Raw genomic sequence first — 18,861 nt, 5'->3', positions numbered from 1 at the left:
TTGCCAATTCCATGATGGGATTCTTTACATACCTTTGGGTACACCATAACTGAGATCAAGCAAAATAATCAAGTTATAGACCATGGCTATTTTGTTAAAGAAAGGAATAGAAAACCTTAAACAAAGCAAGACAAGTGACAGAACCCAACTAATAAACCTGTTACAGAACAGACTGTAATAGAAGCATGCCTCTCTCTGGAGAGCTTTTAGCAGAGATTACGTCTCTGATAGTGGACTTGCCTTTGGTGTGGCACTTTTTTCTCTTTGTAAATTGAAACGAAGGCCATATTTCCCAGAATTAGTATGAAACCAGACTTAGTCTATCCTTAGAGAACAAAGAATGTTTGTATTCTTTGCAAAATAATTTCAAAAACAGGTAGATCCTGTTTGGTATATATCATTGATAACCACAACATGCTATAATTGGGCAGAGTAAGCAATTTTCACTAAATTCCATGAAATCCAAGAAAATATTTAAATCACTTACTTAGAAGAAGCCATTTAAGGGGCTGTCTTGAGACTGGCCAGTTAAGAATCTTATATCCAATTAAATTCCACTGTTTCTGTATTTACTGATGTTTAGCCCTGTCAAGGTTCCTCCCCCACTCTGAACTCTAGGGTACAGATGTGGGGACCTGCATGAAAACCTCCTAAGCTTACTTTTACCAGCTTAGGTTAAAACTTCTCCAAGGTACAAATTAATTTTATCTTTTGTCCTTGGAATAACCACTGCCACCACCAAACTCTAACTGGGTTTACTGGGAAACGTAGTTTGGACACGTCTTTCCCCCCAAAATCCTCCCAACCCTTGCACCCCACTTCCTGGGAAAGGTTGGGTAAAAATCCTCACCAATTTGCATAGGTGACCACAGACCCAAACCCTTGGATCTGAGAACAATGAAAAAGCATTCAGTTTTCTTACAAGAAGACTTTTAATAGAAATAGAAGCAAAGGAATCACCCCTGTAAAATCAGGATGATAGGTACCTTACAGGGTAATTAGATTCAAAACACAGAGAATCCCTCTAGGCAAAACCTTAAGTTACAAAAAAGACACACAGACAGAAATAGTCATTCTATTCAGCACAATTCTTTTCTCAGCCATTTAAAGAAATCATAATCTAACGCATACCTAGCTAGATTACTTGCTAAAAGTTCTAAGACTCCATTCCTGTTCTATCCCCGGCAAAGCAGCATACCAACAGACACAGACCCTTTGTTTCTCTCCCTCCTCCCAGCTTTTGAAAGTATCTTGTCTCCTCATTGGTCATTTTGGTCAGGTGCCAGCGAGGTTACCTTTAGCTTCTTAACCCTTTACAGGTGAGAGGATTTTTCCTCTGGCCAGGAGGGATTTTAAAGGGGTTTACCCTTCCTTTTACATTTATGACAAGCCCCATTTCTTCTCCAAGAATATACAGTTTAACCTTTTGGTGAATAACAAGAGAAACTATTCATATTTTAAGTTATTGCATTTCACTATTCCAATAAAATAATTAGTTTTAAATCTAATCCTTTAGCAATGTCTTAGTTTATCTCACCATTGTTAAAATCTTGAGGAGGTTTTCTTAGGTTGGTTTCTTTTTGAGTCTTCTGTGTTTTATCGTTGCTGTGGCACCTTGCTTGTAGATGTGGACTGGGTGAATTGTGTAGTGCTTGCTGTTTTTAAGCATGCTTGAGAGGATGTGTGTGAGGGGTTCTCATTTCAGAGGGTTGTTTTTTTTATACTTTTCCTGTTTCCATGAAATTACAGGACAGTAAGCCTCTTTCATACATGTTTAGATTCAAAGTTTGTTGCTGTCTCTCTTTCATTGGCACCTTGCTTGCAGGGTTAGATTAGGTGACACCTTTTATCTCCTGAATATGCAGTCTGCTTAATGAATATGCAACATTTCTCTAAGTGCCTTTGTTCTTCACATCAGCCACATTATCAGAGGCTTGTTCACCTGCACATCTACCAATGTGATATATGCCATCGTGTGCCAGCAATGCCCCTTTGCCATGTACATTGGCCAAACCGGACAGTCTCTATGTAAAAGAATATATGGACACAAATCAAGCGTCAAGAATTATAACATTCAAAAACCAGTCGGAGAACACTTCAATCTCCCTGGTCACTCAATTATAAACCTAAAAGTGGCAATACTACAACAAAAAACTTCAAAAACAGACTCCAGCGAGAAACTGTGAATTGGAATTAATTTGCAAACTGGACACCATTAAATTAGGCTTGAATAGAGACTGGGAGTGGATGGGTCATTACACAAAGTAAAACTATTTCCCCATGCTTATTTCCTCCCCCCCCCCACTGTTACTCACACCTTCTTGTCAACTGTTGGAAATGGGCCATCCTGATTATCACTACAAAAGGTTTTTTTTTTCTCCTGCTGATAATATCTCACCTTAACTGATCATTCTCGTTATAGTGGGTATGGCAATACCCATTTTTTCAGTGTGTGTGTGTGTATCTTCCTACTGTATTTTCCACTGCATGCATCCGATGAAATGGGTTTTAGCCCACGAAAGCTTATGCTCAAATAAATTTGTTAGTCTCTAAGGTGCCACAAATCATTCTTTTTTTGCTGATACAGACTAACACGGCTACCACTCTGAAACCTTTGTTGTTGTTGAATGGCAAAAGCCTCAGATAAATTTAAAAGTTAAAATTAACATTTTTTTTCTTTTTAGTCGGTCCATTTTCTGAAATTTCCAATTTTATTAGTTTGACAGGAAATGAAGTGGTTTTCAAAAAGCCCAAACATTCCTGTCAAGGTGGATTTGATTTAAATCATGATTTAAATTACTAGTCAGGAAGACTCGATTTAATCATGGATTTCTACATAAAAGTGCATTTTTTGTTATAACCTTAATACATATTCTTCACAACTCCGAGAGAGATGTAGGTTTCATTTTCACACTATACATTTTTAAAGTGATTTATTTTGAAAACTTTTCAGGTTGGTTTTACAGCTATATCAGAAAATGATGATTGTTTGGTTATTTCATTAACCAAAGGTAATTGAAGCAGCAATTTATGAAGTCCTTGGGAGGTGAACGATCTCCAATTCAACAGGTTAATCATTAATATTTGAAGAATTTTCTTGCCATGCTGTATTAGGAGGAGAACATCACCAGACAGACATTTAAATTTTTTATTTAACTAAAACAACAACTTTGTGTATTCTGGATTTTTTTCTTCAACAGCAAACATATAATATTTTAATAAAACAAGCATGAATTTTTGAATTTAGTTAAACATTCAAGTTTTTTAAAATCAGGTTTGTTGTTGTTAAAATAGTTTTTAACTAAAGTAGTTAAATGAAATATTTAAAAATAAATAAATAAATCAACGATGTCAGCCAGGTCAACATGAGAAACTTAAAATTTTGGCTTCTGCAGCCTACTTAATTATTTTGACTTTCATTTTCCCGTTCATAATCTGGAAAAGAAAAACAATCTTTCCTGCTTTTTCAGGTCCCAAACGGTTTCTCTATTTGGAATGAATTAGTCCAAAGGAAGAAAATATTCTTTCGACACCGGCAGAAGAAGCTACTGCTTTGAAATGAGAGATTATCATTTCAGCTGTCTCTGAATCCAAGTGTTTAAGTGACTTCCACCAGTTCACTGGTGTGACTTTCTTTAAAACATCATCAGCAAACATATATTTCTTGAATGGTTTACCCTTAGCTCTGAAGTTTATTATAGCTGGCATTATGGAGGGATGATTGCTGGATGTCCATGTCATAGCCAACTCCTCTTCCTCAGCAATTAAGATTTGACTCTGGTACCGAGGTATTGAGAATATTTGCAAGAAAATGAGCTGGAGATAGTGCTTGTCCCATTTGTTTTTTTTAATGTTTGTAGTTTAATTCTGTCATTGCAAATTTCTCTTTTTAAGATGTCCCTCAGTTCCTTCCAAATTTCAACAGCGTCAGCAGTAAAACAGCTATTTCCCTGCATTTTGTTCAAGGCTATAGAAATAGGCTTCAGGGTACTCAGCATGTGTTCAACATTTCTCTTAAGCCCAACGTTGAGAACTCTGTCTGTGACAATACGATCTATTTTTTCACGATTTTGTTCACAAACTGTCATCAGGTTAGGCCAGTTCTTGATATAGTGCTCAAAACAGTCCACTACTGAGTTCCATCGCATGTCTTGTGGGAGAGTTAGCTTGGTTCCTCCCACTTCTTTCAGAGCAGCTGCTGCAAAGTGGTTGTTACGGAAGTGTTTTGGAATTTCAACAACGTTAGCCTTTATTTCTGGAACACTGAAGTTTTTGGCTAGGAGGTACATCAAATGAGCACTGCAATCGTATGTTAGCTTGAGACTCTCTTCTAAATAATTTCTTCTCATCTTGGATACTTTTGCGGCATTGTCTGTGAACAAGCTGCATACTAGATATTTTGAATTTTTTTCCCACAGTTTGTTATAGCTTTTACTGCTGCTACTTGTAAGTATTCTGCTGTGTGCGCATTTCCTGATGTATCAATTGTTTCTGTAAGGAAGACAGTCCCTTCTTCTGTTGTCACATAAGCACATACAAGAGGATTATTGTGGACATTGCTCCACCCATCAAAACTCAGGTTAACAATTTCACCCTCTAGACCTTATGCACACTGCTCAATTTCTTTTTCATACGCTTTTTCCAGCAATTTGCCTGCAACATCTGCTCTGTGGTGGAGGGGCAGAATTCATGCCCCTGCAAATTTCTTTGCTTCCCCACAGAAAAATGACTTTCTGACAGGGAAGCAAAGGGAAGCTTCAAGAGCAGTCACTCATCACTCCCTAGCAGTGCAGGTACATCAGAGCAGCCAGCAGAGAGGTAAATCACGGTGGGGCTGGAATTAGCTGCTAGTCCATCTTGGCTGGAGGCAGGAGAGGACGGGACTTATTCCCCTGCAAGGAGTGGCAGGGGCTGTGTCAGACCCACCCCCAGAAACCTCCTCTGCTTCCTGCCTCCATAGCTCCTCCGCTGATGCGGGAGGGGTCACTGAATGGGGAGCTGCTCCCCCATCCACCCAACCTTTGTGCATTCAGATCTCCCATATCCAGACACCCCCGCCAAGCTTTACTCCGTACACCTAGAACCTCCCTAGCCCTCCATATCTGAACTCCACTGCAATGAACCTCAACCCCCTGCACCCAGACCCCTTGCCTCTGGACCCTCACTCCTACATCCAGACCACGCTTCCCCCCCCCCCCCCCGAGCTGCCTGCACTCAAACCCCCACACTGATGTGCCTCACCTCCCTGCACCACCCTGAGTCCCCACATCCAGACCTTGATGCCACTGAACCCCAACTAGCTGCACCCAGACCCCTCCGCTGTGACCCAACCGCCTTCTCCTGGAAGCCCCCCAAGGAGCCTCTGTGAATCCAGATCCCCCAACATCTAGATCCCCCACTGAGATTGTCCCACACAGAACCCTCTCACCCCACACCTGGATCCCCCCACACTGAGCCCCTTCGCACTTGGGTCCTGCCTGGTTGAGGCTGCCTGCCCCACATTTGGTGCACCTGATGCAAAGGGGCAGAGCTCCAGGGATTTTCTGGGGCAGGTCCAGGCCTTGTGTCAGAGTCGGGTGCGGCCTCACCGCAGAGTCCGTGTCCCAAGGGTGGGTGGTGATGGGAGGGCTGTGGGGTGATCTCTCACCTTCATGCAGCCAGTGGCATGTGCTCCCCACAGCCATGCTGAAGCCTCTGCATTTATTTATTGACAAATAAAACTTGCAAAACTTTGAAATATTGTGTGCAGAATTTTTTATTTTTTGGTGCAGAATGCCCTCAGGAGTAATAGAGTGTGTGTGTGTGTGTGTGTGTGTGTGTGTGTGTGTGCATGTGCACACAAAATGTATTCGCACTGAGATTGGATTGACTCTCAGTGAAATAACTATGCTATGTTTTTTCATAAACTTACTTTACATTGGATAAGGATAGGACTCAAGGATCTTATAGAGCCACTATATCATACCAGGATTTCTTACAGACTTCTACAGCTACTCTCATCAAATTCTGCTTACATTTTATGTCACAAACATTTTTTCTCTCTTAGGCTTTGTTCACACAGAGATGACTGCACATTTGAAGGAAGATCAGTTGAAGAAAACTATTCCTCTTGGAAGATTTGGAGAGCCTGATGAAGTTGCACAAGCTGTTGTCTTTCTTCTGGAGTCTCCCTATATTACAGGGCATATTCTAGTTGTAGATGGAGGCTTGCAGCTTCTAATTTAAATGCTACAACAGTACTTATAAAATGACTTGAATGGAGGAAAAAATAAACTTGGCTGATGAAGATTCTGAGGTGTGTAATCAAGATGATGCTTTCATGAGTGAACACTTTTTAATCAAAACAGTAAAATAATAATGTATAAGTTAAATAGTAAACTCTAGAACGTAAGGTTGTAATGTAATATGTACATTGGTCAGTTAACTAAAGCCTGCATATAGGATGCCAAATGAGGAAATGCATGGTGGATGCATCATAGAACTTTTTTTCATAACTTCTCTGAAGAGGTGGGGAAATGGTAATGATACTGAATCACACATTAAAATTAAATAAGTTTTTTCTGAAATGCCATTCACATTTTATGTTTTGGGATAGAATGGGAGCATCACTCTGAAGGGTCCTATAGCACAACAAGACTTATAATATTTCTAAGCCTGTTCACTGGTCAGTGGTTGTGGTTGCTTAGTTGACCAAATATTTCAAATGTTTCTTTTCAGAAGAAATGGCATCATGTGTAACGAAATGGTAAACACCTCTGTAGGAGGAAGGTCCTCACCTTTTTGCTTTTATTCTCCTACCAAATATTTCCTAATCAATCCATTTCTGTAGTGCTATCTAATACATGTAAATGGTTTCTTTTATTTCTTGTCTGTAGCTAAGGCAATGGAGCTGGAAATTTCATAGCTCTCTAGCATAACTGAACTGCCTTCAGGGGATTGAAATAGTGTGCAGTGAAAAGTATTAATCTTGTGTAGAACATAGGTTTCTGAAGCCTGTTCTCAAATATGGGTTCAACTCCCATTGAAATCGGTAGCAGTTGTGAGTGCATGTTGAGGTCATTGCTTGGTCACTGGAGTGTCAGATGCCACTTCAGTACAATGTTTCTATGCCAGTATTTTAAATCTGAACTGAAATTAGCAGTATAGCAGTCATCCTTTCCACATTTTCCACAGGGACTTCATTTGACCATGGTGACCTAAGCCCAGAGGTGAGTGGGATACCAGGAGGAAACGTAAGGAGGAGGGTACAGGACGGGAAGCCTCCTGATTCATATTGAGAAAGTAGGGCAATCTGCTAGTTTTCTTACGTGCATGTGCATGAATGCAAGAAACATGGGAAACAAGCAGGAAGAATTGGAGGTCCTGGCACAATCAAGAAACTATGGAATTGGAATAACAGAAACTTGGTGGGGCAGTTTATATGACTGGAGCACTGTCATGGATGGGTATAAACTGTTCAGGAAGGACGGGTACGGGAAGAAAGGTGGAGGAGTTGCATTGTATGTAAGAGCGGTATGATTGCTCAGAGCTCCAATTTGAAACTGGAGAAAAGCCTGTTGAGAGTCTTTTGAGGCGAGAGCAACAAGGGTGATGTGGTGGGCGTGTGCTATAGATCACCAGATCAGAAGGACGAGGTAGATGAGGCTTTCTTCGGACAACTAACTGAAGTCTCCAGATCACAGGCCCTGGTTCTAATGGGGGACTTCAGTCACCCTGACGTGCTGAGAGAGCAAAACAGCAGTGCACAGAAAATCCAGGAAGTTTTTGAAGAGTGTTGGGGATAACTTCCTGGTGCAAGTGCTGGAGGAACCAACTAGGGGCCGTGCTCCTCTTGTCCTGCTGCTTACAAACAGGGAAGATTGGTAGGAGAAGTAGAAGTGGGTGGCAACCTAGGCAGCAGTGACCATAAAATGGTTGAGCTCAGGATCCTGACGAAAGAAAGAAAGAAGAGTAGCAAAATACAGACCCTGGACTTCAGAAAAGCAGGCTTAGGGCTTAGCTACACTTGTGAGTTACAGCGCAATAAAGGAGCCCTGGGCGCACTAGCTTGCTACCCGTCCACACTGTCAAGGCACGTAGAGCGCTCTGACTCTGCGGTTACAGCGCTGCTGGTACTCCATCTCGGCGAGTGGAAAAACGTTTGCTGCACCCTCGCTGGAGCGCTGCGGCACCAGTGTGGACAAGGTGTTGCCTTACTGCGCTCTGATCAGCTTCCAGAAATGTCCCATAATCCCCTTAAGTCAAGTGGCCACTCTTGTCATTGTTTGGAATCGGCTGTAGGAATGCGGAAATGCCCTTTGAAAGCTCAGTTTCTGACAGCCAGCTGCTTATCTGCTCCAAGACAAAGCAACCATTAGTGTGGAATGCTGTGTGTGTGTGTGTGAGAGAGAGGGGCGAGGGGGGTCTGCTGCTGTCTGAACTGACAAGACAGCATGCTGACGCTTTCAGCCCCCCCAACCCAGTCTCTCTCTCTCTCTCTCTGTCCCCCACATACACACAACACATTCCCTGTCACACTCCACCCCTCCCCCCCATTTGAAAAGCACGTTGCAGCCACTTGCATGCTGGGATAGCTGCCCATAATGCACCGCTCCCAGTGCTGCTGCAAGTGCCACAAATGCGGCCACGCCAGTGCGGTTGAAGCTGTCTGTGTGGACAGACTGCCGTGCTTTCCCTACTGTGCTCTACGAAGGCTGATTTAACTCAAAGCGCTCTACATCTGCAAGTGTAGCCATGCCCTTAGACTCCCTTAGGGAAATGATGGGCAGGATCCCCGGGGAGGCTAATATGAGGGGGCAAGGAGTCCAGGAAAGCTGGCTGTATTTTAAAGAAATCATATGGACGGCGTAGGAACAAACCTTCCCAAGGTGCAGAAAGAATAGTAAATATGGCAGGCGACCAGCTTGGCTTAACAGGGAAATCTTTGGTGGGCTTAAACTCAAAAAGGAAACTTAAAAGAAGTGGAAATTTGGACAGATGACTAGGAAGGTATATAAAAATACTGCTAGAGCATGCAGGGGTGTAGTCAGGAAGGCCAAGGCACAATTGGACTTGCAGCTAGTAAGGAATGTGAAGGGTAACAAGAAGGGTTTCTACAGTTATGTTAGTAACAAGAAAGAGGTCAGGGAAAGTGTGGGACCTTTACTGAATGGGGGAGGCAGCATAGTGACAGATGATGTGGAAAAGCTGAAATACTCAGTGCTTTTTTTTGCCTCGGTCTTCACAGAGAAGGGCTGCTCCCAGACTGCTGCACTGCGCAACACAGCATGGGGAGCAGGTGAGCAGCCCTCACTGGTGAAAGAACAGGTTAAGAACTGTTTAGAAAAGCTGGACATGCACAAGTCCATGGGTCCAGATATAATGCATCCAAGGGTGCTTATGGAGTTGGCTGATGTGATTGCAGAGCCATGGGCCATTATCTTTGAAAATTCTTGGTGATCAGAGGAGGTCCTGGATGATTGGAAAAAGGCAAATATAGTGCCCATATTTAAAAAGGGAAAAAAGAGAACCTGGGGAGGTACAGACAGGTTAGCCTCACTTCAGTCCCCAGCAAAATCATGGACCAGGTCCTCAAGGAATCCATTTTGAAGTACTTGGAGGAGAGGAAGGTGATCAGGAACAGTCAACATGGATTCACTAAGGGCAAGTCATGCCTGACCAACCTGATTGCCTTCTATGATGAGATAACTGGCTCTGTGGATATGGGGAAAGTGGTGGATGTGATATATCTTGACTTTAGCAAAGTTTTTGATACGGTCTCCCACAGTATTCATGCCAGCAAGTTTCAAAAGGTATGTATTGGAAGAATGGACTATAAGGTGGATAGAAAGCTGGCTAGATCATCAGACTCAACAGGTAGTGATCAACGGTTCGATGTCTAGTTGGCAGCCGGTGTGCAGCGAAGTGCCCCAGGGGTCGGTCCTGGGGCCGGTTTTGTTCAACATGTTTAATGATCTGGATGATGAGATTAATTGCATGCTCAGCAAGTTTGCAGATGACAGTAAGCTGTGGGGAAAGGTAGATACGATGGAGGGTAGGGATAGGGCCCAGAGTGACCTAGACAAATTGGAGGATTGGGCCAAAAGACCTTTGAGGTTCAACAAGGACAAGTGCAGAGTTCTGCACTTAGGAAGAAAGAATCCCATGCACTGCTACAGGCTGGGGACCGACTGGCTAAGCAGCAGTTCTGCAGAAAAGGACCTGGAGATTACAGTGGACAAGAAGGAGGATTCTCTGCTCCTTGAAGTCTTTAAACAATGATTTGAGGACTTCAATAGCTCAGACATAGGTGAGAGGTTTTTTGCAGGAGTGGGTGGGATTCTGTGGCCTGCGTTGTCCAGGAGGTCAGACTAGATGATCATAATGGTCCCTTCTGACCTTTGTATCTATGAATCTAAGCTGGATATGAGTCAGCAGTGTGCCCTTGTTGCCAAGAAGTCCAATGGCATATTGGGTTGTATTAGTAGGAGCATTGCCAGCAGATCAAGGGAAGTGATTATTCCCCTCTATTCGGAACTGGCGAGGCTGCACCTGGACTATTGCATCCAGTTTTGGTCCCCCCACTTCAGAAGGGATGTGGACAAATTGGAGAGAGTCCAGCGGAGGGCAACGGAAATGATAAGGAGGCTGGGGCACATGACTTACGAAGAGAGGCTGAGGGAACTGGGGTTATTTAGTCTGCAGAAGAGAAGAGTGAGGGGGGATTTGATAGCAGCCTTCAGTTACCTGAAAGGGGGTTCCAAAGAGGATGGAGCTTGGCTGTTCTCTGTGGTGGCAGATGACAGAACAAGGAGCAATGGTCTCGAGTTGCAGTGGGGGAGGTCTAGGTTGGATATTAGGAAACACTATTTCACTAGGAGGGTGGTGAAGCACTGGAATGTGTTACCTAGGGAGGTGGTGGAATCTCCATCCTTAGAGGTTTTCAAGGCCCAGCTTGACAAAGCCTTGGCTGGGATGATTTAGTTGGTGTTGGTCCCGCTTTGAGCAGAGGATTGGACTAGATGACCTCCTGAGGTCTCTTCCAACCCTAATATTCTATGATTTACAAGCCACTTTTCTGTTTGAAATCCTATGTATGTAAATGGTACCGTGTCCTCTCAGTGACTGAAAAAAATAGTTTGATATTTAAAAACCAAATATTTCCAAAATATGAAGCCAAAGGATGTTGGTCCATAGCTGCCTTTTTACCAGTCTGGCAGAAGAGTCAGTAAACTGGCTGCTATTTATACCTTGTCCTTTCTATCTTGCAAGAAAATTGGGTTACGTGACATGTGGTGACTGTTGGCCTAACTCCCATTTTCTTCCAGTGACTAAAAATAACTTGTTTTGAGTGAGCCCTATTGCCCTAATTATTATCATTGTTTCAAGAAAGTATGGGACCTTTTTCCAATTGGTTGGTTTATTAGCAATAGTGGTGTTTTGTGTTACTTTTGTGAACAAAATTTCATGTTACACTTTTCCTGTTGGTGGATACAGTGGTGCTCTTACATATGTCAGAATGCCATTATACGTCGTTTTAGGCAATGTGACTAATAATAGTTTATTGCCTATTCCAGTCGGTTCTTAATTTCCCCTTCATTTTCCAAATTAACACACTCTTGCATGTCTCAGTCCTCAAAGTTTGATTCCTTACTGCATGTCCTCCAGTGACAGAGGGCCTAGTGTGCTATTTATACTCTCTGGTTTTTTGATAGGATAGGGTTGTCACTGGAGCCGTATGTTACCCATAGTTGGCTCTTTGGGGTGTGGGCTCAACATGAGACTCAGTGAGACAGGCTATGTTGTATAGATCCCTTTTTTCTTAACTACAAGTTCACTGTGATTCCTGTAGTCAGAATTTATCCAGTCTTTACTCTTACCTGACTTATAAAAACAGGTAGCTGCAGTGCTCTGGACTTTTAGTAGCTTTTGGAAGCATAGTGTAATTCATATTCTATCAACAAGATCTTCAAGTGGGACTCATGCACTGTACTTTTCAGACTAGCGTGTACTCTTCTGCCAGGAACTGCAGCAGGAGAGCAGTGGACAGGCTTGCTTCCCCACTGGGGGGAAAATATGCAGGAAAGGTGTTAGGCAGCTGATAGATAAATTATACAATTATGCAATAAATTATATTCAATGAAGGGATTTTTTTTTTGCCGCTTGAGGGCAGTATAACCAAAGGTATAATTATATGGGAAATTGAATGATTCAGATTAAGACATTTGTATAATTCCAGGAAGGTAGAGATGACTGCTTTGATTATAAGGTTGATACCTATAATGTTGTCACCAGTATTCTCAACTCCATGTAGACTGTGTTCTCTTGGGATTTATGCTGGGATTTTGAAAGTGGTTGAAGGAAGCTAGACAAGCAGTTCTCATTCAAATTCAATGGGAATTCAATACCTAAGTCCCATAGGTTCTTGAAACTCCCAGCCTTCAAGCTCATCTCCATGGCATTATTATTGTCCATTGTTAACAGTGTTTGTATAACTCAAACTAAAATTGCTTTTGTTCTATCTTTGTATATTTTCTAAATTACAGACTATGGTGAGTACCTATTCTCCTCACTTGTTCCCTTAACACAGGATGAGATCTGTTCCATGAAGTTGAGATGATTGTGTTTTACCTGTTACTTACATAGCACTGGGTTTACTCTTTTTTTTTTTATTTTTATTTTTTAAGTGCAGAATGCAATTCAGTTAAGGGAAATTAATCACAGCTGACCTTCCGAAAGCCAAACACAAATACTTAATACTAGATACAAAATCACGATGAAATGAGCTAAACAAAAAAGCATGTGAAAAGGTGTGAGGCAGGAGGGAAGATACCTTTTAATATGCAGGGGCTGAGCGCTATGCTCAATGCTTGTATAAGAGCTCACAACTCTATTGAAGCATGGAAGTATTGAGTGCATTTGCTTTTGGCTTTAATAGCAGTATAGCGGTTAAGACTCTGAGGTCCTCTAACACCATCTCCCCTCGTTCCGTGAAAGGAGCTACCTGGACTGCAGTAATTTGATTCTGCCCACTCTATTTTATCGTTTGTGTGTATACATCAGATCAGGTCAAATAAATTACCTTCTCTTGACTGCTTTTATTCTAACACTTTTCTAGGATTTTAAAGGTTTAATTAGCAATGCATAGGTTAGCCAATAAGAATATGAAACCTTTGATACCAATGGAATATTATTTTTTGAGAGACTTAATATACCGCTGTAGATTGCCAGTGGAGGGTATGATGGAACCACCATGTGTGCTTGAACATGCCAAATGAGAGCCAGTGTTTTATTGGTATCAAATAGATGTGGCATTTATACTCACTTTGGGACTGAGTGGTGCTGAGCACATGTGACTCCCAATGTGGATGGTCAGCTGATGATCAGACCCATAGGAAGCAACTGGAGTTATTTGTGACTCAGTATCTATATTTATTAGGGCTGTCAATTAGTGACAGTTAACTCACTTGATTAACTCAAAAAATTTAATCACAGTTTTAATTGCACTGTTAAATAAATAATAAAGCAGACTTTGACGTCCTCAGGGAACTGATGGGCAGGATCCCCTCAGAGAATAACATGAGGGGGAAAGGAGTTCAGGAGAGATGGCTGTGTATTAAAGAATCCTTATTGATGGCGCAGGAAAAAACCATCCCGATGTGTAGAAAGAATAGTAAATATGGCAGGTGACCAGCTTGGCTTAATAGTGAAATCCTTGCTCATCTTAAACACAAAAAAGAAGCTCACAAGAAGTGGAAGCTTGGACAAATGACGAGGGAGGAGTATAAAAATATTGCTCAGGCATGAGGAGTGAAATCAGGAAGGCCAAATCACACTTAGAGTTGCAGCGAGCAAGAGATGTTAAGAGTAACAAGAAGGGTTTCTTCAGGTACGTTAGCAACGAGAAGGTGGTCATGGAAAGTGTGGGCCCCTTGCTGAATGGGGGAGGCAACCTAGTGACAGAGGATGTAGAAAAAGCTAATGTACTCAATGCTTTTTTTGCCTCTGTCTTCACGAACAAGGTCAGCTTCCAGACTACTGCACTTGGCAGCACAGTATGGGGAGGAGGTGACCAGCCCTCTGTGGAGAAACAAGTGGTTCAGGACTATTTAGAAAAGCTGGACGAGCACAAGTCCATGGGGCTGGATGCGCTGCAGCCGAGGATGCTAAATGAGTTGGCGGATGTGTTTGCAGAACCATTGGCCATTACCTTTGAAAACTCATGGCTATCGCGGGAGGTCCCAGATGACTGGAAAAAGGCTAATGTAGTGCTCATCTTTAAAAAAGGGAAGGAGGAGGATCTGGGGAACTACAGGCCCGTCAGCCTCACCTCAGTCCATGGAAAAGTCATGGAGCAAGTCCTCAAGGAATCCATTTTGAAGCACTTAGGGGAGAGGAAAGTGATCAGGAACAGTCAGCATGGATTCACCTAGAGCAAGTTATGCCTGACTAACTTAATTGTCTTCTATGACGAGATGACTGGCTCTCTGGATGAGGGGAAAGCAGTGGACTTGTTATTCCTTGACTTTAGCAAAGCTTTTGATACGGTCTCCCACAGTATTCTTGACAGCAAGTTAAAGAAGTATGGGCTGGATGAATGGACTATAAGGTGGACAGAAAGCTGGCTAGATCATCGGGCTCAACGGGTAGTGATCAATGGCTCCATGTCTAGTTGGCAGCCAGTATGAAGCGGAGTGCCCCAAGGGTCGGTCCCGGGGCCGGTTTTGTTCAATATCTTCATTAATGATCTGCAGGATGGTGTGGATTGCACCCGCAGCAAGTTTGCAGATGACACTAAACTGGGAGGAGCGGTAGATACGCTGGAAGGTAGGGATAGGATACAGAGTGCCCTAGACAAATTAGAGGATTGGGCCAAAAGAAATCTGATGAGGCTCAACAAGGAGAAGAGCAGAGTCCTGCACTTAGGATGGAAGAATCCTGCTACAGACTAGGGACCGAGTGGCAAGAGAGCAGTTCCGCAGATATGAGTCAACAGTGTGCCCTTGTTGCCAAGAAGGCTAACGGCATTTTGGGTTGTATAAGTAGGAGCATTGCCAGCAGATCGAGGGATGTGATCATTCCCCTCTATTCGGCATTGGTGAGGCCTCATCTGGAGTACTGTGTCCAGTTTTGGGCCCCAGGCTACAAGAAGGATGTGGAAAAATTGGGAAGAGTCCAGCGGAGGGCAACAAAAATGATAAGGAAGCTGGGGCACATGACTTACGAGGAGAGGCTGAGGGAACTGGGGTTATTTAGTCTAGTCTGCAGAAGGGAAGAATGGGTGGGGGAGGGAGATTTGATAGCTGTTTTCAATTACCTGAAAGGGGGTTCCAAAGAGGATGCATCTAGACTGTTCTCAGTGGTATCAGATGACAGAACAAGGAGTAATGGTCTCAAGTTGCAGTGGGGGAGGTTTAGGTTGGATATTGGGGGGGGGAAAAAAATTCACTAGGAGGGTGGTAAAGCACTGGAAAGTGTTACCTAGGGAGGTGGTGGAATCTCCTTCCTTAGAGGTTTTTAAGGTCAGGCTTGGCAAAGCCCTGGCTGGGATCATTTAGTTGGGGATTTGTCCTGTTTTGAGCACGGGGTTGGACTAGATGACCTCCTGAGGTCCCTTCCAACCCTGATATCCTATGATTCTATAATAGAATACGAGTTGAAATGTATTAAATATTTTGGATGTTTTTCCAGATTTTCATATATATTCTGTGTTGTAATTGAAATGAAAGTGTATATTTTTGTTTGCAAGTATTTGCACTGTAAAAATGATAAAAGAAATAGTATTTTTCAATTCACCTCATACCAGCACTGTAGTGCAATCTCTTTATCATGAAAATGCAACTTACAAATGTAGATTTTTTTTTTTTGTTACATGACTGCACTCAAAAACAAAACAATGTAAAACTTCAGAGCCTACAAGTTTACTCAGTCCTATTCTTGTTCAGCCTATCACTAGGACAAACAAGTTTGTTTACATTTATAGGAGATAATGCTGACCTCTTCTTATTTACAGTGTCACCAGAAAGTGAGAACAGGCAAATGCATGGCAGTTCTGTAGCCGGCATTGCAAGGTGTTTATGTGCCAGATATGCTAAACATTTGTATGTCCCTTCATGCTTCGTCCACCATTCCAGAGGACATGCTTCCATGCTGATGATGCTTGTTAAAAAAAATAATGCGTTAATTAAACTTCTGACTGAACACCTTGGGGGAGAATTGTATGTCCCCTGCTCTGTTTTACCCATATTCTGCCATATATTTCCTGTTATAGCAGTCTCGGATGATGTCCCAGCACATGCTGTTCATTTTAAGAACACTTTCACTGCAGATTTCATAAAACACAAAGAAGGTACTAATGTGAGATTTCTAAAGATAGCCACAGCACTCAACACAAGGTTTAAGAATCTGAAGTGCCTTCCAAAATCTGAGAGGAACAACGTGTGGAGCTTGCTTTCAGAAGTCTTAAAAGAGCAACACTCCGATGTGGAAACTACAGAACCCGAACCACCACAAAAGAAAATCGGCCTTCTGCTGGTGGCATCTGACTCAGATAGTGAAGATGAGTATGTGTCGGTCTGTGCTGCTGTGGACTGTTATTGAGCAGAACCTGTCATCAGCATGGATGCATGTCTTCTGGAATGGTGGTTGAAGCATGAAAGGACATGTGACTCTTTAGCACATCTGGCATGTGAATATCGTGTGACACCAGCTACAACAGTGCCATGAGGATGCCCGTTCTCACTTTCAGGTGACATTGTAAACAAGAAGCGGGTAGCATTATCTCCTGAAAATGCAAACAAACTTGTTTGCCTGAGCAATTGGCTGAACAAGAAGTAGGACTGAGTGGATTTGCAGGATCTAAAATTTTACATTTTTATTTTTGAATGCCAGTTTTTTTGTACACAGTTCTACATTTGTAAGTTGCATTTTCATGATAAAGCGATTGCACTACAGTACTTGTATTAGGTGAATTGAAAAATTGTATTTCTTTTGTGTTTTTACAGTGCAAATACTTGTAATCAAAAATAAATATTAACTGAGCACTGTGCATTTTGTATTCTGTGTTGTAATTGAAATCAGTATATTTGAAAATGTAGAAAACATCCAAAAATATTTAAATAAATGATATTATATTGTTTAACAGTACAATTAATTTTTAATTGCTTAACAGCCCTAATATTTATATTAGTATTCATTGCATTTTTGTAGTCACTTGTTCTTATTTGAACTCATGATAGTTTCCTTATATCTCTTGATTTTAAAGAAATCACCTCTAACTAGTGTACAGTGATAGTTAGCAGGGAACAAAACCATACTGATTTTAGCATACACTAAATAGAATGATACTGCAGTGTTATGAGGAGCAAAATTACATAGAGAGATCGTCAGAGTAAATCTCTCCAGGGCAGTAGTGAAAAGCCTTTTGGGGGGTGTGTGTGTGTGTGTGTGTGTGCCATGACTTGGTTGTTGCTTTCCACTTCCTGTGGATTGGTGTCCGTATTGTAAAAATCTGAATCACAGCTGCCATGGAGACCAGGTCACAGCAGAAAAGCCACTTCATTGCTTTCACCACTCTATGGTATCTCTAAAGCACAATTGCAGCACATTGGTGGGTTAGCAGAGACTTCTACTTTCAATGCAACACTGGTTCTGTGGACTTTGGTGCCCAAGCCTTTGAATGTGCTACCTGTGTGCCAAATTCACTAAAAATCTATATGTTCAATCTGGATGATGATGATGATGATGATGGTGAGGCCTGCCAACAACCTCAAGTTACAGTTCCACTTCATATTACTGGCAGTCTGCTTTTCCTTGTCATACGCTTTGGGTGTGGGTATTTCCACTGAAAATAATTTCCTATAAGCCTGGGGAAAAGAAAGTTAGTTACATTTTCTTGGAATCTTTCTCTCTGTGGATCCCACTTGTAGTGTGCATATGTCCCATGCAGTTGAGTTGGAAATGTCCATTAGGGCCATGTCTGCACCTTGCTAGTCTTCACCAACCACAGGCCTAGATGGCAGAGCAGCCCTGACTGCTTCTCTGTTTCCTATTACCACCTGTGGCAGCAAGACAGAACTCTGCAATGTCTGTCTGCTACCATGGAGCATCCTTTCAATATGTAAATATTAGATTAGCGAGTTTAGTTTAATGACAAAATTCTAGCCTATTGGCAGCTTGTTGTGTGTTTCTTTTCTTTAAAATCTCTTTTCTTCTGCTTGGCATCAAAACGCCTTCCTGTGTAATGGCTGAGACCAAATCATTCAGTTTCAAGCTATGCCCCTCATATGATGGATTTATTCTTTTACCTGAGGATGCTGTTGGTGTGTCCTCTCTTTGGGTGATAGCCATGTTCTGGACCATTGACCTATGTGCTGGTCTTTCTCCGGCAGAACTCATTGCTCCAGTAATATCAAGCTAAAGCTCTGCCTTGTGGAGTGGTCCATGAAGGTATCAGCTGAGTTGGAAAGATAATCTGACTCCAGAAAGGAGGACACTTCCCAGAGATCCCATTCCTTCAGCATCCCTTTAAGAAGGGACTCTACCTTAAAGGCTCTCACTACCAGTATTGAGAGAGGGTCTGCTACCCCTTCGGTCCTCTGTCTTCCAAAGTGAGCTCAGCGTTGGTTGGGAGTCCATCACTAAAGCCTGATATTGCTTCCACCATGTTGATGCAGGGCAGATCTGAGATCTTCTTTAAGGATGATTCCCAGTGCTGATCTTCTTACCCAGAACGATAAAGAGCAAAGAAGTTAAGAGTCATGGGCTTTCTGCCTTTTTTAAACCATGAGTTTAGAGGCCTGACCACCTTGTGCAGCCTAGCAGTGTTGATTATTTGTCTTACCTGACTTTGAAGTCTATTCTGATTCTGAAGCCTAGCACTAG

At 42.3% G+C, this 18,861-nt stretch overlaps 1 protein-coding gene across 8 annotated transcripts in view; it reads left to right on the top strand.

Annotated features, from left to right (window-relative positions):
- Positions 1 to 18,861, top strand: part of CBR4 (carbonyl reductase 4) — a 66,619-nt gene that overhangs the window by 8,121 nt on the left and 39,637 nt on the right. For 4 of the 8 annotated variants that reach the window (XR_013345943.1, XR_013345946.1, XR_013345945.1 and 1 more), the window contains exon 6: positions 6,047 to 6,295. Coding sequence is in view for 4 of the 8 variants with exons in the window: in XM_077815441.1 (XP_077671567.1) it covers positions 6,047 to 6,225 (179 nt within the window). In the remaining 4 variants the exon portion in view is untranslated. Of the gene's footprint in view, positions 1 to 6,046; positions 6,567 to 18,861 lie in introns of those variants that run through there. The other 4 variants (XM_077815441.1, XM_077815443.1, XM_077815439.1 and 1 more) reach the window with 1 other exon arrangement.

The sequence above is a fragment of the Eretmochelys imbricata genome, chromosome 4 (genome assembly GCF_965152235.1).
Source record: "Eretmochelys imbricata isolate rEreImb1 chromosome 4, rEreImb1.hap1, whole genome shotgun sequence".
Classification (NCBI taxonomy): Eukaryota; Metazoa; Chordata; order Testudines; family Cheloniidae; genus Eretmochelys; species Eretmochelys imbricata.
This window is presented reverse-complemented; position numbering and strand designations above follow the sequence as displayed.